The sequence below is a fragment of the Lepidochelys kempii genome, chromosome 10, assembly GCF_965140285.1.
Source record: "Lepidochelys kempii isolate rLepKem1 chromosome 10, rLepKem1.hap1, whole genome shotgun sequence".
Lineage (NCBI taxonomy): Eukaryota > Metazoa > Chordata > Testudines > Cheloniidae > Lepidochelys > Lepidochelys kempii.
The window spans coordinates 5,288,161-5,316,158 of NC_136389.1; the positions used below are offsets into that span (position 1 = coordinate 5,288,161).

General features: G+C 44.0%; 1 protein-coding gene across 2 annotated transcripts in view; it reads right to left on the minus strand.

Annotated features, from left to right (window-relative positions):
* Positions 1-520: 520 nt before the first annotated feature.
* Positions 521-27,998, minus strand: part of LMF1 (lipase maturation factor 1) — a 349,536-nt gene continuing 322,058 nt past the window's right edge. For both annotated transcript variants that reach the window (XM_073361771.2, XM_073361772.2), the window contains 2 exons: positions 24,795-24,907; positions 521-3,016 (listed from right to left, as the gene is read on the minus strand). In XM_073361771.2, the coding sequence (XP_073217872.1) occupies positions 2,842-3,016; positions 24,795-24,907 (288 nt within the window). In that variant the 3' untranslated portion in view covers positions 521-2,841. The remainder of the gene's footprint in view (positions 3,017-24,794; positions 24,908-27,998) is intronic.

The following is a 27,998-nucleotide window of genomic DNA, read 5'->3' on the forward strand; positions in this document are numbered from 1 at the left end:
TGGATTAACAACCCTCAATTAAGACAGACAGATATAATCAGACCTGGTCATTAAATCTATGGGAGGAAGCCAGAGACCGGGTCTTCTATAGGGTGGTAGGAGCAGTTAGTATAAGGATAGGTAGATATAGAATAGAGCAGCTTTGACAGTGTCCAATGGTCAATCAACATGCTGCTGTAACGTGTTTAGAACCCAACACTTTAACTCAGGTTCTTGCTCCGAGGGTGAAGACCCAACGCTCCGAGTCTGGTATCTCTCAGCTGTGACCGTTCTGCGGAGCTGGGAATGGCACTGAAAAGGTCCAGTAGGGGATGAACTCAACATGACTTAGCCAGAATGACATGCTGCAGGGGATAGAGGGGAAAGGGCTAACGTGACAAATGAGGGAGCCGAAAGCCTCCCATGTGACATTTTAAAGTTTAACAAATACTAGACTCAGCAGTGCCCACAGTGCTGGCCCAGCAACATCAAAGACCAAACTGTAACCAGCATTATAAAGACTTTTTGTGTTTATTTATCATACTGTTGACCTTCCAAAGCATTGCTGCAGAACGTCACTTAATAGCGACATCCCCGGCCATTTAACCACAGGGCAGAACGACGATGCAGTCACTACACAGCAACCCCGACGGAATCAAGGGCAGCTACATCACCACACGCAACTCACGTCTCCATGCACGGGCCCTGCACACTAGCATGTTGGATCAGTGTTGTGACCTATGAAACGTGCCATGTGTTCAGAGCCAAGAAGGCTGCTTGGCCCCAGGGAAAATTGGTCCGGCCTGATAATTGCTAGCAGGCGTTAAAGTAATGAGGAGCATAGGGGAAAGTAGCTCCCCTTCCTTGGTAGCTGTTGCAGGAAGAACTGCTCCTCCAACTCCTGTTTCAGCTAATGTACCCACTGACTCCTCGCTATCGTCTGGAGAGATCCCATAGAGTTCTGCATGTCTCATAAGCAAAGAAACTCTTTCTGACTGGTATTCCCTGACAGAGGAGGAGCTTTTCCATTTCCCTCCTCCCCATCTGTCCGGGCCAAGCTACCTGAAGTTGTCATGGTGTTAAATACTTGAGTTGGGGAGGGACACGAATGTCAATGTCACACTTCGAGAGTAGGAAATCCACCAGCCCTTTCAAAGAACCCAAGATTCCCAGGCCAGAAGGGACCATTATGATCATTTAGGCCAACCTCCTGCATAACACAGGCTGGAGAACTTTGCCTCGTGTTTTGTGCATTAAGCCCATAACTTCTGGTTGAAATAAAATGGATCATTTTTTTTTTCAGCTCAGTTTCAGACTAGCCATGATATAGGAGAACAGAGCAAAAGCATCAGGCTTTGACACAAAGGGTATAATGGACAAGAGGTAGGGACTGCAGACCCCTACAATGGAAGGGCAAAAATAACTCCTCTGTGCCTTCAAAGAGTCTTGAGAATAGTTAAGATGGGAGTTCTTGTAGAGAGTGTAAAGAGAGTCCCCTGACAGGATTTTGTTTAGCGAGAAAATCCAATATAAGATTATCTTCTGTGTTATCATCTCAGGCTGTTGGGTTTATACCTCCAATGGGGTTAATAAACTTATCCTTCAGAGGATTAGACTTTTGCTCAGAGGAAGAAATCCTGTGCAGACGTAGCAAGTGCTGAAGGAAATATTACAGTTCGCCTTGTCAACATTGCAGCAAAATGTCTGGAGTCCTCCACTAGGAAGTTAAGAGTCAGCATAAGCCCCTTTTGAAGGAAAACAATTAAGCCTTCTCAGGATTTAAAAGCTTCCATCTTTCTAAACCTATGCCCAAGCCAAACAAGAATGTGGGGTGTGTTCCATGTTAAGTTGCGGGCAAGCTGACTGTTAGCTAAGAGAGCTCACTCCAGGCAGGGAAGTTGGATTATTTAAAACAACAGTGCGTGACAGGAAAGCCTCTGGAAATATTGCATATAAGTTCATTGTGATTGGTATATGAGAGAGTACCAAAACCGTCAACTGAAACTGGAATTACACCTCACTTGGTATCACTTACTGCCTCTATACTCAAATCATAGAATCATAGAATCATAGAATATCAGGGTTGGAAGGGACCCCAGAAGGTCATCTAGTCCAACCCCCTGCTCGAAGCAGGACCAATTCCCAGTTAAATCATCCCAGCCAGGGCTTTGTCAAGCCTGACCTTAAAAACCTCTAAGGAAGGTTTCGAAAGGTAATCTTTCGAATACATGTGTTACATAGTCTTACGGTTTAATTCTGTCCTCAGTTACCCAGGTAGCGATCAGGATTTAAACCAATATAACAGCGTAGCATTTGGCCCTGACACTGTGCAAAGTAGAGAGATGTGAAAAAGGGGCTGGAATTTTGTCTTCAGATAATATTTCAGAAATTTTAAAATTGTGTCATCTTGGTGTGAGTTTCACCTGCCTTGATTTTAGATAAACCCACATTCCACCTTCATCAGAATTGCACGCCCCATTATACAGAACTTCTCAGATGTCTGCTGCCAATCTGAAACTGCCATTATCCCTCCAAATCTATATTTGTTCAAAATCTGGTTTAGCTTTTGAGCAGGCAGTTTGGTTGGATTACTTTCAACAGATCAGCTAGATAAAACAGGTCAGATAATTAGACAGGTAGATGTGTAGATAGGAAGAGAGATAGAAGGAAGGCTAGGCAGACAGAAAGAGAAAGATAGGCACAGACAGACAGACAGACATAGGAGACAGACACCCTGGCTTGATGACTTTACTATAAAATGAGTATTAAAAAGACACATTTTTAAAAAAAACACTGGAAGGGAGAATTATAAACTCTAAGGAAACTGGTTGTTCTTGGTCAATGTTTATTACTCTCCTCTTGTCAATTCTGCTTTGGGTACAGCCAGTCCCTTGCTTCGTAAAACTTCTTCAGGCCCTGGAGATTGACAGGTGGAAAGTACGGCCCAATTCTCTTTCGAATCCACCATTTCCCTTCGCTGGCATGTTTGCCTCCAGGTTGGCTGAATTTGTACTTGAAGTGCTCTCCTCTGATCCACCTTTGAATAAAATAAAGCACACAGTGCAGTTAGAAGGAGGTTCGAGACAAATATAGATACATGGTGGTAACACTGATACAGTGATGTTTGCAATGCGGACACTTGTCTTCTAGGAACTGGCCCAAGCCCCACCAATATCCATCAGGAAGCAATGGCTTTGGATCCAACTAGGCAGTGATGAGGAGAAAGGCCCCAGATCCCATTCATAATCCCCCAGAGCAAGGGTTCTCAAAAGCCTTCACAGTGTGGACCACAGCTAAATACAGAGATTGTCCTGAGGACACTTCCTGTCCAACTCATGTTGCTGGGCTCCTACCTTCCCTTCTATTTGCCCTCGCCCTATCTCCTCTTCCTTTCCTGTTCACGATCACTCAGAGCACCTTCACTTCTACGCACAACCACAGACGATCCACGCGGCAACTGCAGAAGTTGCTTATATGGTAAAGCGATGTTAGGAAAGTAGCAATATATTTTTAGCTCCTTTCGGTGCAAGTTAGGAGGAGGAGCCACCACTTTCAAACCAGCCTGTGCTCAGTGGACCTGAGCTGCAGAACAGCTGCCGCAGAGTAGGCCTAGACTGGAGCTAGAGCTGGAGCTGGGATTTCCGGTGCAGGTGGACACACCAGCGCTCGCTCTGACCGAGCAAGTGTGATAAAACCAGACGTGTAGCGGGGCAGTGTAAGCAGCAGGACAGGCTAGCCGCCTCGAGTATAACCCCGTCTAAAACTCTAGGTACATAGTTGGGCTGCTGGCCCGTCCCACTGCCACGGCTACTCTTCTTTCTAGCAACCTAGCTCGACCTGGGCGGACACGTACCCTTGGAGTCATGCTACAAAACACGGATTCTTTTTCCTCCTCTAGAAAACAGTTTGCGATGAAAACAAGGAACTTTCACAAAAAGAACAGGAGGACTTGTGGCACCTTAGAGACTAACAAATTTATTTGAGCGTGAGCTTTCGTGAGCTACAGCCCACTTCATCGGATGCACCTTAGAGACTAACAAATTTATTTGAGCATCAGCTTTCGTGAGCTACAGCTCACTGCATCGGATGCATTCCGTGGTTTTCCACGGAATGCATCCGATGCAGTGAGCTGTAGCTCACGAAAGCTGATGCTCAAATAAATTTGTTAGTCTCTAAGGTGCCACAAGTCCTCCTTCTCTTTTTGCGAATACAGACTAACACGGCTGCTACTCTGAAATCCAAGGAACTTTCAGTTGATCCTCAAAGTTATTCTCCCCAATGAATACGTCTCATGACGACAGCCCCCATATATCCCTTCACCCTAACCCCACCAACTCCTGTTCCTTTTACTCCACTGCTTCTTAGAGAGGCTAAGAGTGCATGTATTTTCTGACCGCCCTGGCAGTGGATGGAAAAGTAGATTTTTTTAGAAGTGCGGAAAGAAGCATTCATCAGTCAAGCGAAACACATTTGGAGGCTGCACAGGGCATTTGGTTCTAGAGTTTTGGTTTATAAAAACCCCTTTCTCCCACCTATTGATATAGGGCATGCTGACAAGAGAGAACAACCCCACAGCCCTTGGGAGTGGAGGTCCCTATTTGCAGAGTGCATGACAGTATTTGCTGGATAAGTTCATAAAATAACTGGCAATAAAAAACGTCAAAGTCATGTCAATGCTCATTTAAAACTGCTTTGCTTCACTACTAAAATACAAACCTTGCTACTGAGCAGGGCAGCTGCCTGTTCCTATCACTGGGTCTTGGGCTGCTATAAAGTCAGTTTCTACTGCTAAAACAATCAAGAAGGCTGCTATATATTTGCCATTGAGTTTTCACTGTGGTGTGTTCACTCTAGAGCCAAGGCGCTCAAACATGAAACTCAGTTTGCAGCAAAAGACTGAGAAGGAACCTAGCTTAATTTCAAAGAAAGGGTGTGTTGTGATCAAGCCTTGAATGTTTTAGCTTAAGCCTTGATTGGTGCCCAGGTGTGAGGCAATGGGCAATAAATAAATGCTCCTATTAAAAAAAATAACAGCAACTTGTAGGTATCAATACCTATCTCTGCAGCTGGCCACCATGGTTTGCCAATATCAGTGCCTCTTGTTAATTTTTCTACCTTAAAAAAAAAAAAAAGGACAAAACACAAAGACCTTGATTCTCTGCCCCATTTGAGAGCAAGCGAGCATGTATGTTTGTGTGCGTATGAGGCTGTGTGGGGCAGCATAAGGAGCTGGTTGCAACTCCCTGATTCAGGGAGGGCCAAGCCCATTGCATGTTAGAGCAACCCAGGGGCAGCTCTAACTTAAGCCACTGACCCAAGGTTCTTATGCCAGGGTAAGATCAGGTGGAACGGAGCTCCACCACACCACCTTTCTTCACCGCACTACCTATGTCATGTCTCCTCCTTCCGCTTACACTGGGAGGCAGGTGGCTGGAAGAGGACACAGCAGAGCTGCACTCGCCATGATCCATTGGCAGAGAGCTCCCAAGCACTGGGTGAATTCTTCGTTGGCCACCTCTGGCTAGTTTGAGGCTGCTTTGCACTGCTCACATGGCGCAAAGTGGCTTAGCGGCCTGGAGAGTCTGGCCCCAAATCTGCCACATTGCACATAGTGAGTCCATGCAACCCTGCATCCCTATCAGTGCTGAACCTCCTCTTCCCTTCCTCACTCCCTTCATGGGTTTTTTACATTCACTTGCCACCTCTTCATGTAGGATATGTCTACCCGGTCATCAGGAGGCGTGACTGCAGCCCATGGAGACATCCCCAAGCTAGCTCAAGTAATAGCAGCATGGATGGCGGCCGCTCAGGTTTGTACCCGGGGTCCTGGGTGAGCTTCACTGCCATTGTTACTGGAGCGAGCTAGATCAAAGCTAGCTCAGGTACTTGGACACGTGCTGCAGTTACAGCTCCCGACTGCAGTGCAGACATTAGACTGTGAGCTCTTCAAGCTGGGGAGGTGTCTCCCGGTCTGTTCAGGGCCTAGATACACCCCAGAACATGCCTCCTCTCACTGCAGAAAGAGCCTCCAGTCCCCCACATCTCTGCACACCAAAGAGTAGGATGCAGCTCTTCAAGGCTCCGGTCACTTAAGTGTTTACAAGGCCTTACGTATCAAAGAGGTTCCTTTTAAAGAATGCAAAATAGACCCTGTAGGATTGCAGAGCAACAGCCTTTGCTGAAGTTGGATGCTTAGAAAGTTGGACACTAGGGTCTTATCTAAAATGGAATCCTCTGAAGTGGCCCACACCACTCCCTCCCTCTTCCTCAAATCCCCCAATGCTGGCCCTTTAGGAGGTCACCCATCCAGTGTCACGATGGGGGTTTGGGCAGTCAGGCTTAGCGATCAGAGCAGGGGCAGTCAGAACCAAAGGTCAGGAGTCCAAGAGTGAGCTGAGAAGCAGCAGGTCCATCACGACAACTGGCAGGGGAGCCCACCTGGTGGCACAGACACTTCCGGGAATTCCTGGGCTTAAACAGGGTGCTTGGACCAACCAGGGGCCCAAGGGAAGCTGTCAGTCTGGCTATCTGAGGCAGAACTTCCTGTGGTGTTTGTCTCCACTGGGTTTATATGATAATGCCCACAGTCCTATCATGGTTGCTGGCTAGCAGCTCAGAGGAGGAAGCCTTTCCACACCCCGCAGACCCAGCGAACCTCAAGTCCAGTCACTCCGAACCAGGCTGCGCTATCATGGATGGTGTGCCTTGCAGGGACCTTAGTGGGTTTGAGCTGTGCATGGCCCCGCCGGGGGCCCTGGCTCTGCACACTTCAGTGGGAGGCTCCTGGGTCATTGCTTTTAATAGGTAAAATATTCACCACTCCTCATGCTCAGTGCCGCAGATGGGGCCGCGTCTGCTGTCGCACAGAAACCGGGGTTGCATCACTAAATGCTAACCCACAGCTGCTGTTTTCATTATATTCAGGAGGGTTTGGTTGGTTTTCTTTTTTTTTTTTTTTTTAAGGCTGGTAAAAGTCAACTGGGGGCTGAAGTGTTACTCCCAGAGTGTTTACTTCGCAGGAGCAGAAAGTTTCCTGTTAATAATTAGACCATTACTAACCATCGAAGTTTACATGGGCCCAGGTAGTCTGCAGGCTCCTGTCTGAGATACTTATAGATGTAGAAGCTGTGCTGTTTGATTGCTTTTTTGATTCCAAAATGTATCCATCTTCCAGAATAGCCTTAATTGTTTGCTACTGGCCACCCACGGCAGTGCCTCTGTGCTGTGTTTCCAGCCACCATCAACCCAGCTGGCCCCGTCACTGACCACTTGTCTCTCAGGGAAGCTGCAGCAGATACCAGCAGATCAGATCTCCAAAATGGAACTGGAAAAAAATATCAGCCTAGAAGAATGTACCCCACAAGCACTGGGATGGACTGCAGGGAGCAAGGGGCTTGTGTCACTGTCGCATCGCAGGAGACAGCGTGGTCTAGTGGGTAGGACACTGGAGAGGTGTGAGTTGAGTCCTGGCTCTGTCAGTGACTGGCTGGGTGAGCGTGGGCAAGTTACCTCCCCTCTCTGAACCTCTTTTCCCCGCCCACCCTTTGTCTTGGCACTTCAGATGGTAACTTTTAGGGAGAGGGGCTATTCCACACACTGTGTCTGCACCGAATCTAGCACAGTGAGGTCTCGACCTCGAATGGGGTCTCTAGGCACCACTGTAATATAAATAAAAAATACAAGGTAGTATGCCACAAACACCAATCTTTGCAAAATCCCCGTGTAACAGGAAAGCATGATAATCCCTCTTTTACACATGGAGAGCCGAGTCACAGAGAGATTGAGTGATTTGGCCAAGGTTACACAGGAAGCCTGTGGCAGAGAGGGCTCCCGGGTCCCCTCGTTCATTGCTTTAACCACAAAGCCATCCTTCCCCTAGTCATGCTGGCTGTTGGGCGAGCCCTTTGGAATGAAAACTTCCCCGTCCCTTCCAAATGGCTTGCCTGCCCCGTTTAAATAATATCTATCATCTGATGTGGCGTGATCTTTCCCATATGTCGTCTGTCTATTAAAATGTTTGCTATCAAAGGGATCGGCCTGTAAAACTAGAACCGTGTGAGCATTCAGGCAACCGCACACAATTAAAGCTGCATTTTTGTGGCAGAAAGCTTGCATCTGAATACATTTCAAGCTCTTAAATGGAGAGTCTAAATAACTCTGCAAAACCCCTCCAAAACCAACAAAAAAACCCAGCCAAGCCCACTCCTTTCCCCCAAAGCTCTACCTTAATCTGGGCTCAGGCAACGTGAGTGGGATTTTTCAAAGCGGCTAAGTGATTTAGGAGCACAGTTCTCACTAACTCTCAACAGGAGTTGGACTCCTAAGTCACGGAGGGGCTTTTGAAAATTCCACCCCAGATGCCTTCTGGCTGAGATCTCTCAAAGGCACCTAAGGATTTGAGTGCCTAACTCCCTTAGGCAGCTTTGGACATCCCAGCTTGTCCTTTTTTTCTCTCCTTGGGATGGGCTCAATCTGCACTGCTCCTCCTCATTCCCTCTTCTCTACCTCCCCTCTCCTTCCAAGTGACCAGGTTATGGCAATTCTCACTCTGGCAGAAGTGGGCTGGTTCTTCTGAAGCCAGTCAGTACCATCCTGAGTGCCCCAAGAAAGATAACCAGGGCCCCTCCCTTCCCAGATGATGAACACGTAGTTTCTGCACTGCTCCTCTCCTCGGACCTATGCTCAGTTCTGAGGTACAGATCACCACCTGCCTTCATGGGGAATGAATTTAAAAATGAATGAGTGGACCATGATCAGATCTGGTTCTGTCCAGTCTAGAGGATATGTTGCCATCTAGCATAGATATACCATAGCGGTATGGGATATGGTCGAGAGTGCCTTCAAAACACTCCAGGGATAGAGATAGACAACAGGCAGTAGTTTGATCTCATTGATAATCATTTGTCAATGGTCACTAAAATGGGAGGAAGAAAACCACAAAGATCCCTCCGATATGGTATCTTGGTGGATAAATTCAAGCCGTTGGTTAACAAATGGAAACCTGGCCATGGTTTTATTTTCCCTATGGGAGTTCCATGGTGGGTGAAGATGTAGTTTTACCATGGAGCCATTGTAGTGAATGCAGTGTTTAGGTTGGTAGGCATGAAGCATGATAAACCTCCTACCAATGTAATAACCCCCCCCAAAACCAAACAAAAAAACATTTCTGATTGAAGTTTTTGCTTACTATTAGGGCAAAGGAGATTTTTTTTTCCCTCCAGGGATGATGCGAACAATTGGACAAGCCAAAAAAATGGTGATTTGTCACTTTTCATAAAGTCATTATTTTTTGTGAGGGTGGCTAACGTATCTCTTTAAAACTTCACATTTGTTTTATACATGTTTCCATAATGAGTCCAGGTGCACCAAACAATTCTTTACTGAGGAGGATTGATGATGCTGGTTTATGGATCACAGAAATTAAGCCAGGTGTCTCAGCAAAGCTTCCCTCCTTTCTCAAAACAGACAAGCTGCTTTACAGAGTTTACAAACTCTGCAGGCTGTGACTTTGGAGTCTGTAATCTCTTTAAACCAAAGCTATTCACTTTACAGAGCTTGAAAGTTCTCCTGGCTGTGTCTGCAAAGCTACTAAATTCCTTGACCCAAACTGTGTGCATTACAGAGTTGACGTTGTCTCAAGTCTACAAGGTAAGCAAGCTGGAAGCATTATTCTGATCACTAAGGACCCTCTATGGCCCTTACACAGCTAGAATGTCAGAGCTGCAGTAGCCTGCCTATGCCTGAGGATCAACAAACTTCAGAGGAAATACCCCGTAACGTAAAGTATAATCATCTCTGAGTTCTTCCTTTGTGGAGTTTACAAGCTCTTCTGCTAAAGCAGTAGTAAACTGTAGGACCTCCAGAATCATTCGTTTTAGTGCCATGGAATTTAGATGCTGTGGAGACAACACAGCAGGAATTGTAACACCTGTGAATCTTTCTCTTCCAGACTCACAGATCTAAAAGCTGCTGGACTTCATAGGCACTGTGAATCCTATGTTTCAGGGCTCATAGTGGTTATGTTCTACTCCAGAAAGGTGCTGGATTTGTTATCTAGCTGGTTGCCTCGTTCAGAATTTTACAGAATTTGCCAGCTCTTCTGGCAGGATGAACAATCATTGTTGTGAATTACTCATTCATTGCGGGGTTCAGAAAGTGAACACGTTCTTCCAGTAACATGGCAAAAGAATTAATACCCCCAAGTCCACCATATTAGAGCTCACAGAGTTTGCAAGCTTCAAATGCAGACCTGCAGAGCTTGTAACTCAACCAAGTTTCACACATGCACGGTGCCTGCAGATACTGAAACCATCAAGGACCATCGCTCTTTTTGCCAGAGTTCTCACGCATCAGACTCATACAAACCAGTGGGCTTTTAAGGTTCCATTAGAAAAACAGCTAATGTTCCTGGAACTTAGGAGCTCTGGAGAGACACCCAGGAGAGACTGCAAATTCTGAGACCAATAATTTTGGTTCACACAAATGACTGGCTTTGCTCTCAAATCCAGAACACACCTAGGATCCTAGGAACTTAAAATTCTCCTTGCAAAACCAGTAGAGCTTGTGGATTCTGTGGAATCAATAATCTGTGTTCAAGGAACTTGCTAGCTTCAAGGATGCAGCTGATGGCAGCTCTAAGTTCAACTAGATAAATAACCATCTGTCATGGATATCAGCCAGGTACCTTGAGAGCTTTGCAATTCATTTCAGAGTTATCAGCTGGGACTTCCTTTGTCAGCCACCTGACCCCCTTTAAAGCTCCTCCCGGCTGCCTGTCAATCAACTGGGGGAATTTGTCTTCATGTCCTAGACCTAGAGGTGGTTGCCACCTGCCTCCTCAGTGTTGTCCTGTGCTAGGGCCTGGCAGCAGGAAGAAGTTGGACAGAAGAAGCTTGGCACAGGACTCTTTGTGGTTGGGTGGAGGAATGGCCCCTTCAGTCTATACACAGGCTTCTACACCTGCCAGATCCTTGGCCTTTCTGGCATGCTGCGCTTTCTGATTAACGATTTTTCAGGTCACACTTACTGCTTTTAAAGGGAACATAAAAATATGGGAGTGCAAGATCAATATGCTACCCTTGTCTATTAATCTGCTTCGCCCTCAAAGAGTATCTGTGAACATGCCATATTTGAAACACAAGGGAAAAGGATGCATTTCTTAGTAAGGTTAGAAACATAAAAGATGACAGCTGGGGCAGTGATCCATCAAAAGGCTTATAGGCCAGAAGGGACCATCCCGATCAGCTAATCTGACCTCCGCACATCGCAGGCCACAGAACCTCACCCACTCTTGTAATAAACCCCTAACTTCTGCCTGAGTTACTAATGTCCTCAAATCTTGATTTAAAGACTTCAAGTTACAGAGAATTCACCATTTACACTAGTTTAAACCTGCAAGTGACCTGTGCCCCATGCTACAGAGGAAGGCGAAAAAACCCCAGAGTCTTTACCAATCTGACCTGGGGGGGGGGAAATCCTTCCTGACATCAAATATGGCGACCAGTTGGACCCTGAGCATGTCAGCAAGACCCCCAGCTGGACACCCAGGAAAAAATTCTGTAGTAACTCAAAGTCCTCTCTAATGTCCCATCTCCAACCACTAGGGATATTTGCTACTTGCAGTCGCAGATGGGCCACATGCCATTGTACGCAGTCACATCATACTGTCCCTTCCACAAACTTATCAAGCTCAGTCGTGAAGCTGTTAGGTTTTTTGCCCCCCTGGGAAGGCTGTTCCAGAACTTTACGCCTCTGATGGTTAGAAACGCCCAAAACCCTCTTCTAACCACAAGAAATTGACTGCAAGGATGAGCCTTTCTCACTGTTCCAGGGAAAGGAGAAAATCCCTAATAAGGTCACGATAACTAAATACAGTACTTTTTCTTACTTTAAAAAGGGACTAACGACTTTGGTGATTATACACATTAAGGAAAGACTGATCACCTCTCACGCTTCAGGGCTGAGAGTTGCAGGAGTCAAGAAGGAAATTCTTCTTACAAATATACCCTTCCATGATTTACCAAGTGAATAATGGTTCTGGGTTACTTTTGCCTCTCTTTGAAGCATCAGGTATTAACTACTGCCAAAAGGTGGGAAACCAGAGTGCACGGACTAACAATCTGATCCAGTTGTGCAAAGGTAATATCCTTTAAGAGATCCCCCAAAAGAACCGCAATTTATCAAAATAATGAGCTGAACGACAAGCAACAGGTTAGAGCCAGCTAAGGTGAGTCAGACATGGTCTTTGGGAGATGGAGAACTCTCTATGTTATTTTATCCCAGTGACAACAACAGTTCATAAAATGTAGAACACGGACTAACAGACTACCGCTGTCAGATTCTTTCTGTAACAGCATCCAGAAGTAAAAATCCAAACAGTCTCATGTTAGAAGATCATTCAGTATCTCAGTAATGACTACTGAAATGAGAGGCTCAACATAGCCACCCAAACAGGAACCCACTCGAAACCAAACTACTTTCTGGGACAGTACAATGACACATGCCTAACCCGTGCTCCAGCACACACACTCTATCATCCCTGCCCACCCTCAGTCCATGAAATCATGTGGCCTTGGAGGGAGGGGGAAAGGCTAAAAATAATAAGCATTATTTCTTAAATCAATATTCTACAACTCATCCTGCCAGATGCCCAGTAGCAGCTGTGCCGTAGCACTTTTAAGATTCTATCATATATCAGCCTATTATGACATCTTCCAACTGTATGTGTTAAAAATTAGCAGCAATATTCAAGTTGTTACCGATCGAGGCCTAAATCTCCCAGACAGCTGTAATTAGTTCCAGAGGGTGCAGCTGTCTCCCTGTAACAGCTGAGAGTTTTTGGAGGGAAAAAAACAGAAACGGTGTTTTCTGATGGAATTAATGGCCTGATAGGGCACACGAGGGTGGAGAAAAGAAACCAAAACACGAGTCTTCTTTTCATTTAGTTTTTTTATCTCAAGGTTTCCTACTCAGCTGTAAATCAGGGAGTATGCCGTGCTGGAAAGTATAAATTCATCAAATCAGCAGAGCCTCCATCATAGGTTTTCTTGCTTATTCTAGGCCTGTTAGCAAGAGAGATAATAAATTAATCTTGGATCGAACGCCATTTAGAAAATAATGGCAGTTTTATAGGTTATTTTCCTTCTTCCACTGCCTCCTTTTTTATCTAAGATGCTTCTGTGGCTGCTGTTACTACAGTGTCTGAGCGCTTCAGAGTCTTTAATGTATTTATCCTCACAAAGCTGGTGGGAGGCAGGACAGTGCCATTATCCCCATCGTACAGATGGGGAAACTGAGGCTCTGAGAGACTAAGGGACTTGCCCACGGTCACACAGGAAGGGAACAAGGAATGGAACCCAGTTCTCTCAAGTCCCAGGCTACTACCCTAACCAATAGACCATACTTCCTCCTCCAAGAAGAAAATATATGAGATGCAGCCATTAAGCTAGTGTTTTCCAAGGTAAAGGGCGCACTCTTGGGGCTGGAGAGGCAGATGATTAACTAGCTGGAGGGTTGGAGAATACTGGCCAATGGACCTTGTGTCAAGATTGAAGAAGGGCATGATTGGTTTCACTTTTCCAAAATGGGTCTCGGCTCTCAAAAATTTGGGAACATTAAGCATAGCTACTGGATGCATGTGGATAGTCTCCTGCACCATGCACAGCTCTGCCAAAGGCAGGGATTCACAGATTATAAAGCCACAAAGGGACCCATTTAGGACTGTGTATTCTGACCTCCTGTATAACACAGGACACAGAATTCCAGCCAGTGATTCCACCACCTTCATCTATTTGCGATTGAACTAGAGCATTCCCAGTGTCAGTGGGACTCTGGATGGGTGCAGGTGTCTGTCAACATGGATCCAGTGCAGGACCTAGGCCCTAGTTTATCTGAGGTTCTGAAAGAAGAGACATTATTCAACCTAGAAGGTTTGTGACTCTCAGGAGGGTAGGTGTTGAATACATGTAGGGTGACCAGATGCCATGATATTGGGACTGCCCCAATATTAGGGGCTTTGTCTTTTACAGGCAACTATGCCACCCTCCCCCAAATAAAAGTGTCCTGATTTTTCACACTTGCTATCTGGTCACCCCAAATGTATGCTGCCAACTAACTCACAGAAACCAATGGTGACAAGGGGTCTGCTCTCCTTTCTCATGTTCTTGCTTAATTCAAATGGGATGCACAAGAGTTACTATGAGAGCAGGTAACAAAGGCAGAAAGGCTTTGAGCAGATGACAGCTTGAGCATAAATAAGACATGCAGCTATGCAGGCAGAATATAGATACAAAGGGAAGCAAACCTCCACGCCACTACTGAGATGATTACCAGCAATGGCCAAAAAGGACAAGTACAGTTTTGCACTAGCTGGATGCACCTTTGAGAGTTTTCCTACTTCCTCTGAAGCACTGGGTATTTATTGGAGATGGTTGGAAACCAGAATTTTTCATCCTGCTGGAAATTCAGACATTTCAAATTTTGTTTTTGTTCCTGGAAAGCTGATACAAAACTTAAAAAAAGCCTCTTCGATTTGGAAATATCGAATCATTTTGTTTGGATAATGTCAAAATGTTTCATTTAATAACGTTGAAACATTACATGATATAAATTAAACATAGTTTATAGATTTAACTGGGTCTTTATATTAATATTTTAACATAACTGAAAAGTCAAAACAAAATGAATTGAAATAAGGAAGTTGAAATGAAACATTTAACCTTCTCAATATGAAACAAGAAAGTCAAAAATGATTCGTTTTGATTTTTTGGTTGAAAATTTAGTTGAAATTGACAGTCTCACAAAACACTTTGCTTTTGACCAAATGGCATTTTTTGATGAAAAACTACGTTGAAATGTTTTTGACAAGCTCTCCTAGAGGCGGGGGAAGCTGTGGTTTGAGTTTATTCGGACAGACTTCCATCCATACACTCAGCGCTAATGTTGTGTGTATCTCACATGCACCCAGAGATTTTATAATGACCATGGTTTTCCAAATCACAGTATAAATCAAGTAAATGTAAAATGGAAGAATTATCATGGGAGACAGCAAAACTCTGAGTGAACCTTGTGATATGTTGGCAAGGTCTTTCCCTAGTCCAGAGTATGTCAGATGTTCCTTCAGTCTGACAGGGAGAGCCCCATGAAATACCTGCACAGTTCCTCCTCTTTACTGGAGAAGAACTCCATTATATACTTGCATTCTTCCCCGCCCACTCCTATCACAGGGAACTGGCATTATATTTGCTGTGCTCCCCCAATCCACGGGGTGATGGGATGATTCCGTAACACACCTGTAATCTCTCTCTTATTTCTATTAGAGAGAACCTGATGACATCTTTGTCACCTTCCCAACAATCCCAGTGAAGGGCTCCTCAAAAACATTAACACTTAGAGCGACATTGTGAAAATAAGCAAGAAACACAATCAATTTCTTTGAGCAATTAAATCATGGGCCTGCATCCTCCCACTCCATCTTTTCCCAAAAGGTACAAACTCCTGTCATCTGAAATTATTGGCTTTGATTAATTTAGTTAGGTAGCAGCCATGCCTCCTGGACTCCTTAACACGACAAAAAGTAATTTTCCCTCTGTTGATACTCACCCCTTCTTGTCAGCTGTTGGGAATGGGCCACATCCATCCTAATTGAATTGGCCTCGTTAGCACTGACCCCCCCCTCCACCCCCAATTAGTAAGGCAACTCCCATCTTTTCATGTACTGTATATTTATACCTGCCTACTGTATTTTCCACTCCATGCATCTGATGAAGTGGGTTCTAGCCCACAAAAGCTTATGCCCAAATAAATTTGTTACTCTCTAATGTGCCACAAGGACTTCTCGTTGTTTTCACATTTTTCAGCCACTTGCTTCAGAGGTTTCCAGTAGCCACTTCATTTTCACATACGCTACAAATGTACTGTGTGAACGAATCCATGAAATAGTATTTATATAATGTTTCTGGTTATTTCCCCTCTATATGCCTTTGACCTAACTAATGGCCAGAACCTAAGAGCTATTGACTCTAAGGCCTGATCCTCACTTGGAGAAAAAAAAAAGTGTATTCTTATCTTGTGTTAGCTAATACTTGGTAACTAACACAAGGTAAATTCCTAGTGAAGACAAAGCAGTTTATGATTTTCGTAAGAGTTAGCAGGTCAAGGAATATCTCAAGATCTCCCATAGTCTTTACCTCAACCTCTGAACTCATGTGAAAACGACAAACTACTCCATCCTCACTAAGGGTACATCTACATTGCATGCTTCTCTCAGCGGCACATAGAGTACGCACATGTGTAGCCCCTCTAGCATGGGTATAAACAGCCATCTAGATGGTGAGGCACAACCAAGGCGAGTAGACATGCCTATGCCTGGGGGTACGTACCCAAATACATACCCGACATGGCTCTCTACTCACTCAAGCTCTGTTTCTCCGTCTACACTGCTGTTTTTAGCCACGTCGTGTCTCGCTGCTTCCTGGCTACTGGAACATTTCCCTGCTGCAGGAAAGACTTCGGCAACACGGAAAGGCTCTCGCAGGAAGGGAGGCAGCGGCTAAATAGGGTTTGCCAGATCCCCGTTGCTGGAGCTCTTCCCCACTGCAGTGAAAGGCTCGGGCAGCACCAGTGCCGTTCATGGACGTGCGACATAGCTTGCTTTTCACTGCAGCGTGTAGCTACGCATAGCCTACATGCCGCAAACACTGGCGTGCCATGTAGACACTGCCTAAGATCTTCCCTCATGTTAGATACAATGTTAGCTAACACACAAGATAGGTCTTAAATGGAGCTATCCTGATTTATGCCCACTGAGGATCTGGTCCATATACATTAAGTCCTGAGGCTACTAAAGACACAGGAAATAAAACAGATGGAACACGAACACTACAAAATACTAGGTTTCAGAGTAGCAGCCGTGTTAGTCTGTATCCGCAAAAAGAAAAGGAGGACTTGTGGCACCTTAGAGACTAACCAATTTATTTGAGCATAAGCTTTCATGAGCTACAGCTCCCTTCATCGGATGCATGCAATGGAAAATACAGTGGGGAGATTTATATACACACAGAACATGAAACAATGGGTGTTACCACACTGTAACCAGAGTGATCACTTGAGGTGAGCTATTACCAGCAGGAGAGCGGCCGGGGGGGGGGGGGGACACCTTTTGTAGTGATAATCAAGGTGGGCCATTGTCAACCGCTGGAAATGGCCTACCTTGATTATCACTACAAAAGGTGTGTCGTCCCCCCTATTCCCCCCCCACCCCGCTCTCCTGCTGGTAATAGCTCACCTTAAGTGATCACTCTGGTTACAGTGTGGTAACACCCATTGTTTCATGTTCTGTGTGTATATAAATCTCCTCACTGTATTTTCCACTGAATGCATCCGATGAAGTGAGCTGTAGCTCACGAAAGCTTATGCTCAAATAAATTTGTTTGTCTCTAGGGTGCAACAAGTCCTCCTTTTCTTACTACATCATACTAACCTCTAAGGCTCTTCTAGTCAAATAATATCAGATTAAAAGATATTGACTGTAGGAATAAAACTGGGTTTCAGGGTCTAGTTTTTTAAATTGCGTGTTGAGGCTTCATCAACTAAAGTTTACCACTATGGGATAAAACTCAAATGAATACCCACAGGTTTCCAAGCAAGTGGGTCTAAGAAATGAAAAAAGAAGGGCTGTCATTTGAAAAGTTTCACACAAGAGTCACTGAACATTTACAGTCAGAAATGAAAACAATTTTTTGCTCTTTTTGTAAGCAAAATCCATTTTTGGTTGTAGTTCTGTTTCTATGATGGTATGTTAAAACACGTGTTCATTTCTTAGCTGAAATCCTACCATTTAGATTTAAGACGGTGAATGTTTTATGAACTATCCACCGAACAATAATATTTTGTACATCTACATTCCAATAACATCATTTTGCTTGAAGTAAAGTTTCACACTCAATTAGCCTGTGCATTCAACAATGCACTCATTTTTAATCAGTCACCTGTTTCTCATTTTACATTTATCGCACTTGAAAAAATACTATAATTTTCAGAGCTGTAAAGAAACCTACAAACTTTGGTCTCAGAAATTTCATTTTGAAGGCATTAACTCATTTTGAAAGTCCCTTGGCTATTCGAGGTGTAGAGTTTCCATTAGCAGAATAAACTCTATGGAGTATGGAACTTAACGTTCTTATGGAAAACAGTCCCTTCCCCTAATTATTTAGTCTAGCAGGGAATGAAAATAATTAAGTCTCAAAATTCCCTTTAGAATGGGGGGAAAATAGTAGGAAAATTAGAATTTTTCCACCCAGCTACTGAAGTGGAACAGAACCTTGGTGGGCAGAATAATTAGCTGTAAGGTGGGGAGAGAAGGTGTGTTAAAGATTTGTAGCAGTCAGATGTAGGCTGGAGCGTATGCGTTAGTACAGTGGTTCTCAAAGTTTGTACTAGTGACCCCTTTCACATAACAAGCCTCTGAGGGCGACCCCCCTAATAAATTAAAAACACTTTTAAATATATTTAACACCATTATAAATGCTGGAGGTGAAGCGGGGTTTGGGGTGGAGGCTGACAGCTCATGACCCCCCATGTAATAACCTTGTGATGCCCTGAGGGGTCCCGATTCCCAGTTTGAGAATCCCTGGGTTAGTAGATGCCCTCAGTCTATGCATTGACTGTGGGATCATTGGAGCCTATGAGACCCAAAAAATTATCTTTCATTTTCAACTATTGATGTCAATGTTCAAATTAAGGTTTTGTGGGGAAAAAATTGGTGTAAAACCAAGAAATTAACTAGTGTTTTTTCAAAAGTGGCTAGTAATTTACGGTGCCTGAGTGTTTTGTGCCCAATTTGAGATACTTTAAAGAGGTCTGACTGACAGAGGGTGGGTGCTCAGCATTTCTTACAGTGATAGACTCAAGGAGCTCAATCCATGCAGCATAAAAAAGAGAAGGTTAAGTGCTGACTTGATCACAGTCTATACATATCTACATGGGGAACACATATTTAATAATGGGCTCTTCAATGTAGCAGAGAAAGGTATAAACACGAACCAATGGCTAGAAGTTGAAGCTAGACAAATTCAGAATGGAAATAAGATGTAAATTTTTTAATGGTGAGAGTAATTAACCATGGGAACAATTTACCAAGGCTCGTGGTGGATTCTCCATCACTGACAATTTTTGATTGGATTGGATGTTTTTCTAAAAGCTCTGCTCTAGGAATTATTTGGGGGCAGTTCTCTGGCCTGTGTTATTCAGGAGGTCAGACTAGATGACCATAATGGTCCCTTCTGGCCTGAGCATCTATGAATCTTTTTATCCTCAAAATGGAAGGAACCAAAATCACAAATCCAAACACTCCTGAATTTCAGGAAATCCAGATCCAAACCCAAACATTGGCAAATTTCAGTGTTCTATTTTGGATCATAAAAGAGAGATTCAAACTGCAAATTTGGATCTGGATCCAGATTATGGGCTTGGATTTGGACCAAAATGAGAATTTAAATTATTATTTATTATTTTACATCACCCAAAAGTGTATTGGGACCCTCAGAGTATAGTAAAAAAGCACACAGTCAAATAACTGTTTATACGGAGGAAAAGTGAAAACGGAAACTATGATGGTATAAAACTGGTGTCACTAAAGTGATGAATCAAGATGGTGTTCTACAAGATATAGAGGACCATCTATTCAACAGATGGCATCAAAGCAGTTATAAAATCACTTTCAGGACCCACTGGTGATACAAAACCATCTGCCTCCTTACATATAATATGTACTGACCATCACAGAAGAGTTTACAAAGTAAGAGAGCTGCTAACGTTGATAATGGTTTGTTTTTTTAAAATACATAAATCATCTATTTTCTCTCCTTCTGCAGAACACAGTAACTGATCACAGCCTGTAAAAAATTAATATTAACCCAGCCACATCTCACAGTTATTCTCTTGTTTCTAAACTCACCCTGCACTCGGTTACATGTTTTTGTTTTAACGTGATAATGCTGAAAAGTGCATGAAAGATGTAAACATGCAGCTCATCTTTTATGAACACGCAACAAGGCAAGAAATAACGTGTATTTCTCCTTGATTTTTAAGTCGTTACTGCTTGTTGTTAGAGGAGTTTTTGGTGTATAATAGGAACAATGTTTATGGCACTGGGGGTATCCTGGCAATAAACAGCTTTTGGGATTATCAAACACTTTGGCTATTTAATCAACTGCAAGAGCTGTTTATTGCCCACAGCTGTCAGATGGTGACAACTTTTGCTTGCTGCCAACAGGGGTGCCTGATTCAAGCCAGTGTCTAAGGGCTCCAGATTCTGTTAGCAACCCACAGAGGCAGCCAGCCTTCAGGACTTTTTAAAAAAGGAACCATGCTGGAGAACTTGAAGGGTATGTCTACACTGCAAAGAAAGACCAGGGACATGGTTGCGGCTGGCACAGATCAGTGGATTTGGGCTCTTGGGGCTCTAACATTGCAGTGTAGATGTTCTGGCACCGGCTGGAGCCTTGGCTCTGAAGCCATGTGGGGGAGGGAAGATTCCAAATGTTGACACTGCAATGTTATAACCCTGCAAGCTTGAGTCAGCTGACCCCTCTCAGTCAGCTCTGAGGCTTGGTGCTGTGGGTTTTTTATCCCGGTGTAGACGTGCCCAAAGGGTTAACTCCACACAGTTAAAGCCCAAGCATTCAGACTCTCCGCAAGTGGAGTCTGGTGACATCAGGGATGGAAATCCACCTGCATAAACCAGGCCTGGTGAGCTGGGCGGCCGCAACAAGGCAAGAACACAGTGGTGTTCTCTGGTGGCTGTTATCCCAGCTCATTCTTGACAATTGTGCAGTAACATGAATTCAGGCCCATCCCCCAGCAACCTCTCCCCGTGGCCTCTGCAGAGGTATCCCTGCAAGGCCAGCTAGCTGCAGTGCCCCTGTGCAGCCCAGATACGGGACTCAATGGTGGTGGTGGTGGGGTGTCTTTGATGGCTAGGGCACTTTCCAGCAACCCCCTTGAAAAACCCTTGCTGAATGAAGGGTAAGTATCTTTGGAGTCCAAAGGTTATGGATTATTGGGGGCCTGGATGATCACAAGACAACACAATCAGGTGGCAGACAGGAATGGTGTTTGGGGACAAGACATACAAAGTGGAATTGCAGGGAAATATCTAGAGAGAGGTGAATGCAAATGCCCTCTGCCAGGTATGCAAACCCCAACCTTTCGAAGCTACGCCCTGAAGAGAGAACCGCAGTCTGCAGATTGCCTGGTCCAGAAGGCTGGAGAACAAAGGCCCAAGATATATAAAGAACCAGGCTTATCTGCTAAGCTTATTCTGAGGCTGCTGTCAACTGGGAACCACAGAAAACCCCCTTGGTGGGGTTTGAAGGACTGACTCCTGCCACAGCCCCCACTGGAGCTGGGGGTGGGTGGGGTGATCTCTGGTAAGCTTATTAGCATGCAGTTAGGTTCTTTTATTGTTTGTAATAGGTTTTCTCTGTAATGCTTTCACCTTAATAAAAGATGTGCGTTAGAAAAAGCGGTCTGGTAACTTGTAACCGCTGGCAATGCACTGTTCATAGCCTTCAAAGAGTAAGCGATGTGCAGGCTCTGGCCTAGTTAGGCAGTCTGGCTTTCCGGCAATAGTACAGTGTAGGGCAGGGAACTGTGTAGCCTGGAAAAACTCCACTCAGGAAGGAGAGAGACAAGCGATCTCTGTCCTAGAGAGGTGATGGCTGAGGATCCAGGAGCCTAGAATGGGTGCCTTTGCTATACCAGAGAGAGGAAATACAGAACTGAGAGAGTGCCCTCCGCACCAGGGTGAGTTTCACCCCTCCTGCATTATCAGAGAGTTGGCAACGTGCTCCGTGCTATTAATTAGCATAAGAAGCTGCCCAAATAGATACTGAGTCCAGTGGTGCAGCCATGTTTTGCTTAAGGAACACAGTACATCAGAGTGAAAGCTCACAAAAAAACCCAAGGAGTGATGGGGTAACCAAATTCCACCAGAGAACAGGCTTCACATTCTACTCCACGTTCCTTTTAATACTGCCCAGGGAGACAAGTTGGGCAGGCGACATAAGTGATCTGTTCCTCATTTGTAAAGCTAATGAAGGCAGGGCTAATCAGAGCCGAGAAACCCTCAGTAAACATTATTAAAGTTGTATCATTCAGCGGCAAGGGACGCCCTGATATATCCCAGTGTGCCTTTTGCAGGAAGAATTAATAGAAGTGCCCCAAGAACCCCCTTGGATTACATCCAACATGTAATTATTTTGGTGTAACAGATCTATTGATTGTGTAACTGAACAAACTGTGATATTACCCAATAATACGCCTCGAACAATAAACTGGAATTTATGGGAACTCTGTTAGGTTTGTGAGTCTCCTGGCTATGGGTAATACTCCATGCACTAAAAGAAAAGGAGTACTTGTGGCACCTTAGAGACTAATGCACTATGTATTGTCGGAGCCTGTTCTCAACAGTATGGCACTGTCTCTTGGTTTACTTCACATTGCTAGTGAGAAGGGAAGGTCAGAGGCTCTGAAGAGAATAAATGTATATTTCCAAACCATGACCGTCTTCCATGTAAAGTCTTGGATTGTAATGGCTGGAGGGTAACGTGGGCACACTAAAGTTGAATCTACGTTCTGGGTTCTGCTAGGCGAGGAGATGGTTTGGTAAAATCAAATCTGAATTTGGTCAATCTGCCTGAAAATCTTCTATAGCACCTGTCCATGCAGTATCTAAGCATCATCTGGATGAATGAGATCAGCAGAGCAAGGTGTCTGAAGGATTTTAGGAAAACAGAAGACTCCCTGATATTAGGAAGCTCTGGTTTATGTTGGTGGGAATTGCACACAGGTAACCTCAACTCCAGGTGATCTACCTTTTGGTGTAGAAGGAAGATTACATATAATGATATATATATTATGGCTGTCAATCGCAGTTAACTCACACGATTAACTAAAGAAAAATTAATGGCGCTTAATCGCAGTTTTAATCACACTGTTAAACAATAGAATACCAATTGAAATTTATTAAATATTTTGGATGTTTTTCTACTTTTTCATATATGTTGTATTCTGTGTTGTAATTGAAATGGAAGTGTATATTATTTTTATTATATTTGCGCTGTAAAAATTATAAACAAAGGAAATAGTATTTTTCAATTCACCTCATACAAGTACTGTAATGTGATCTCTTTGTCATGAAAGCGCAACTTACAAATGTAGATTTTTTTCTTACGTAACTGCACTCAAAAACAAAACAATGTAAAACTTCAGAGCCTACTAGTCCACTCAGTCCTACTTCTTGTTCAGCCAATCGCTAAGGCAGACAAGTTTGTTTACATTTACAGGAGATAATGCTGCCCGCTTATTGTTTACAATGTCACCAGAAAGTGAGAACAGGCGTTTGCTTGACACTTTTGTAGCCGGCATTGCAAGGTATTTTTGTGCCAGATATGCTAAACATTTGTATGCCCTTTCATGCTTCGGCCACCATTCCAGAGGACATGCTTCCATGCTGATGACGTTCGTTAAAAAAAATAATGCGTTAATTAAATTTGTGACTGAAGTCCTTGGGGGAGAATTGTATGTCCCCTGCTCTGTTTTACGTGCATTCTGCCATATATTTCATGTTCTAGCAGTCTTGGATGATGACCCAGCACATGTTGTTCATTTTAAGAATGCTTTCATTGCAGATTTGACAAAATGTAAAGAAGGTATCAATGTGAGATTTTTTAATTTGTAAGTCCAACTTTCATAATAAAGAGATTGCACTACAGTACTTGTATTAGGTGAATTGAAAAATACTATTTCTTTTGTTTTTTACAGTGCAAATATTTGTAATAAAAATAAATGTAAAGTGAGCACTGTACACTTTGTATTCTGTGTTGTAATTGAAATCAATATATTTGAAAATATGGAAAACATCCAAAATATTTAAATAAATGGTGTTTTTTTTATTGCTTAACAGTGTGATTAATCGGGATTATTTTTTTAAATCACTTGACAGCCCTAACATATATATATGTTACATACATATATATGTAATAGAAGAACAGAGTTTGGTATTCCGATGGATAGTCTTAGGAAGCTTTAAGTCCCTTCTCAGATAATTTGGGGTTCTCTGTGTTAGACCTGAAAAGGATGAGATCTCCTTCCCAAGAACGTTTAGTTCACGTAGGTGTTGTGAATCTGAACCCGTTTAATGCACTTTGACAGCATCAGAGTATGAGTGAAGGGCCAGATATTATTATTAAAGCTGATAGAAACTATTCAGCCAATGTTTTTTTGACAAAACAGACATTTTTTGTGAAAGATGTCCCTTTTGTAGCAATTCTTCAGGTTTTGGTTGCTGGTTTTCGGTTTTTCAATGAAACCCCAAAATTCCAACAAAACCAAATAATTCTGCAGGAAAATAAATCACTGATCACTCTATTATTTCACTGGCCACCGGAAATGGTATTCTTGCTTTGACCACGCAAAGCGATGCTGGCGGAATGTTGTAAAGTTCACAGGCTGCACCAACAGCCAAGATTTCTGCGCAAGGGAAGAAATGCTTGTCCCTTGATGCAAGTGCCCGGGAACTATCTCTACCTAAGGACGGCTGACCTACTGTAAGTCAGCCCAAGGAGCAGTAGGAAGGTGGTAAAGGTGTTTAGAGAGTACATTTTTCAGCAGGCATAGCTCTACTGAAGGGGTACCAGTGTCCCATGACATAAAATGCACAATAAAAAGAAACAATGTTGACACCTCCAAGCTATAAAGAAGAATATTGTAGATGGAGTCTGGCTACACCTGTCACCTTTATAGAAACAGCTTACCTTGGCGGTGCCTTGCCCTCAAATGGATTGAACGCGATCAGCGACAACGCTGCCTCTTCACTGGCCAGCAGCTTTCCAGCCAAGTGGATTATCCATTCATTCTGTTCGTAGGTCTGGCAGAAGAGGAGTACGTGGGGAGGAGAGAAAAACAAAGCAAACATGTTAGACTGTTGGACAGAGAATAGATATTAAGGAATCTCATGTGGTCTCTACCAGCTGCTGGACTTGCTGTGACAAGCTGGAAACCCTCAGAGTTTCTACTCAGCAGATCTGCCTGGTTTGTCAAAAGCAGAGCTTTCTTTCTGAGCTAAACCAGTAAGCCTTGCACTAAACTCACCTCGCCTAGAAGTGATTCCTTGCATGTTGCAATACAGGCCCAGCATGGTACTGCTGCTTTGTGAAGATCTGCAGCACCTTACTGGCTGCCACAAGTAACAGCATGAATCATGGTGGTCTTATATTGTGCTCAAGGGACTTCAAAGCACAAATGGCAGCCTAAGAATTTTGTAGTTAAATGCATTATAGCTTATACCTCGTCTTGGACACTAGAACCTGTGTGACAGATGGGAATGTTGGCTAGAACACTGGGGCTATCTCCATCCCCTTTCTGAAACCATGGATTCTTAAATGCCACCCGGGCAGCCCTGTCTACAGGGGGCTTATTTGAACGTGTTGTCTGGAGGGTGCATCTCTGGTAGAAAAAGTTAAGGGAGAGTGCTGCGCCATGTCTCTGTGTCACATATAGCTACAAAACCAACACCTGACGCTGTTCCACAGCCGTGTTGCATTGCAGGACACAAGGTATAGGAGGACTGTAGAATATAAATAAGAAGACAGCATCCACTGCCCTCAGAGACTCGAGAGGAAGGTTCATTCTGAAGAGTGGTTTTCTCTCTCTCCCTTTTCTCCCACCTTTAACATGGTGGTTTAGAATTTGTGCCTTTGCACAAGAAGTGAGTCTGGAAGGAGAGGATGTGTGCTTGGCACATCATATGTAATCTCTAGGGCCAGCTGTAATTTCAAACATATGTGTGGGGTAAACATTGGACAGCTTCACCCAGCATGTATTAACAAATTCAGCGCATCTAGATGGGTCTACGCAAACTCTCCAAGGGAAATGTATATTGAATACTTCCTCTATGTCGGCAGGAAGCAGAAAACACCTTAAGAAAATTTTGCAAAAAGAAAAGAGAGAACATCCTGTCTCATTAAAAACTATGGGGGCAAGAAGATTATAGGGGCAAGAACTAGATTCAGAGTTAAGTGACACTTAAATTGGGGCGTTATATCTAAAAGGGTTACAGTTGCCTTCTCATAGCACAAAAGCATGCAGCAGTGTCAGGAAAATGCAAAGATATCACAGTTACAAATTCTAGTTTTTGATGGTGACAAAAGCACCTGCCTTCTCATTGGAAATGCTGCCTCTATAGCCGCACCAAAGCTACTAACAGACAACCAGACAACAGACCCGTAAGTACTTACGGATTTCAGAGACCAAGCAGTAACATGCCTGCCTCCTCTTTGCCCACCCCTGCTTTTATTATGATCATACTTCACACTCGAACATCACTTAGCTGAAGATCTCAAATTGCTTTATAAAGGGGGTGGGTGGGTAAGCATCATCATTCCCATTTCACATATAGGAAAACTGAGGCAGAGACATGCAGTGACTTGCCAATGTCATCCAGGAGTCAGTGACAAAGCCAAGGTAAAACCTGGGTCTCCTGACTCCCAACCTGGTGCCCTGGCCCATGGAGAACACATTCTTTGGAGAGGCAGCAAGACCTAGTTGTACTCCTCTGTTAGTAGAGATCCTGTTGGCTCTCTGCAGTAACAAAGATGCACTCAGGACTTCCTGCTCCAGACATTACGATATCCACAAAACAGAGGACAAACGCAGGAGCGTTTACTCAGCCTGGAATGCCCTTGTTATTTCCCGTTGTGTCCTTCTAGTAAGAAGAGTCCGGATTTCATTAGCCTAGTCATGCACCTGTGGGAAATGTCATTGCATACTGAAAACGCCAGCTTTACAGACCTGGAGAACAAAGCCTTCTATGCATCCACAGATCAGGAAAAGCACAGAGACTGGCACCTATACAGGACCCCCCGCCCCGTCAAACCCTTTCTAGGGTTCCCAACAGGGAACAGCAGCACTGTCCTGGCAAGACTTATCCCCAAGGTAAGGGCGGTTCAGTCTCATTAGCAAGATATCCACAATGAGGGTGCTAATCGTTGTGGAGGCTCCTCTGAGGTCCACCAGAAACTGGCACGAGACCCATCAACTCATCACACACTGGCTACCAAACAGACTTCAGCTGTCGATGGCTTTCAGCTGCTGCTAAGCTGGATCTGAAGGGGTGACCTAGTGGAAAAACAGGTGGGGACCAATTTCAGCCCTGATGTAAGGAGCCACACTGAAGTCACTGGATCCTATTCTGCTTTAAAGCACACTGCCATGATAGCAGAGGTACCTCCGCTGGATTCAATGAAATTACACCAGATTAGGAGTAGAAATAGAATCTGGCCTATTCTGTGACCTGCCCCACAGTTTGTGCCCACGAGTGCTGAATTTCCTCTGGAAGTGGAGGGGCTGGTACAGAGCACGGTAGAGAGCTTGTGTTGGAAGCTTCGTCTTTAACCGACCTGTTATTTGCTTTCCTTGCTACGTGCCCCTTACCGCTACCATGGTTGTACTCCATTTGCCTCTCAGTGGGCATGCAAAATGAGTGTGACTTACACACCGAAGTGGGAGGGAGTGGGTACAGAGCAGGAAAAGCAACTACTCAAGAGGTTTTCATGTAGGGACATACTGCAGGAATCACCAGACTGATTTGGCCCAGGTGGTTCAGCCTGTCTCAGACAGAATCCCGAGCCAGATACTTCAGACAAAAGTGGAAAAATCCTTGAAACAGCAATTATGGAATAACCTACCCATGGAGAAGTTTCTTCCTAACCCCCATCAGCTAGTGATTGGCTTTTGCCTGGATTCATGAAGGTTTCCATCTATTACAAGTCACATCCTGTCTCATATAGCTGGAGATGTTACTATTTATATAAATATAAAATTCTTTTTCAACTCCTAAAATCACAGTTTCAGTCATATCTGGTAGCAGTGAGTTCCACAGGTTAATGGCATGCCATGTGAAAAAACAAATTTATTTTATCATTTTTAAATGTGTTGCTTTTTTGATTTATTTGGCTGCT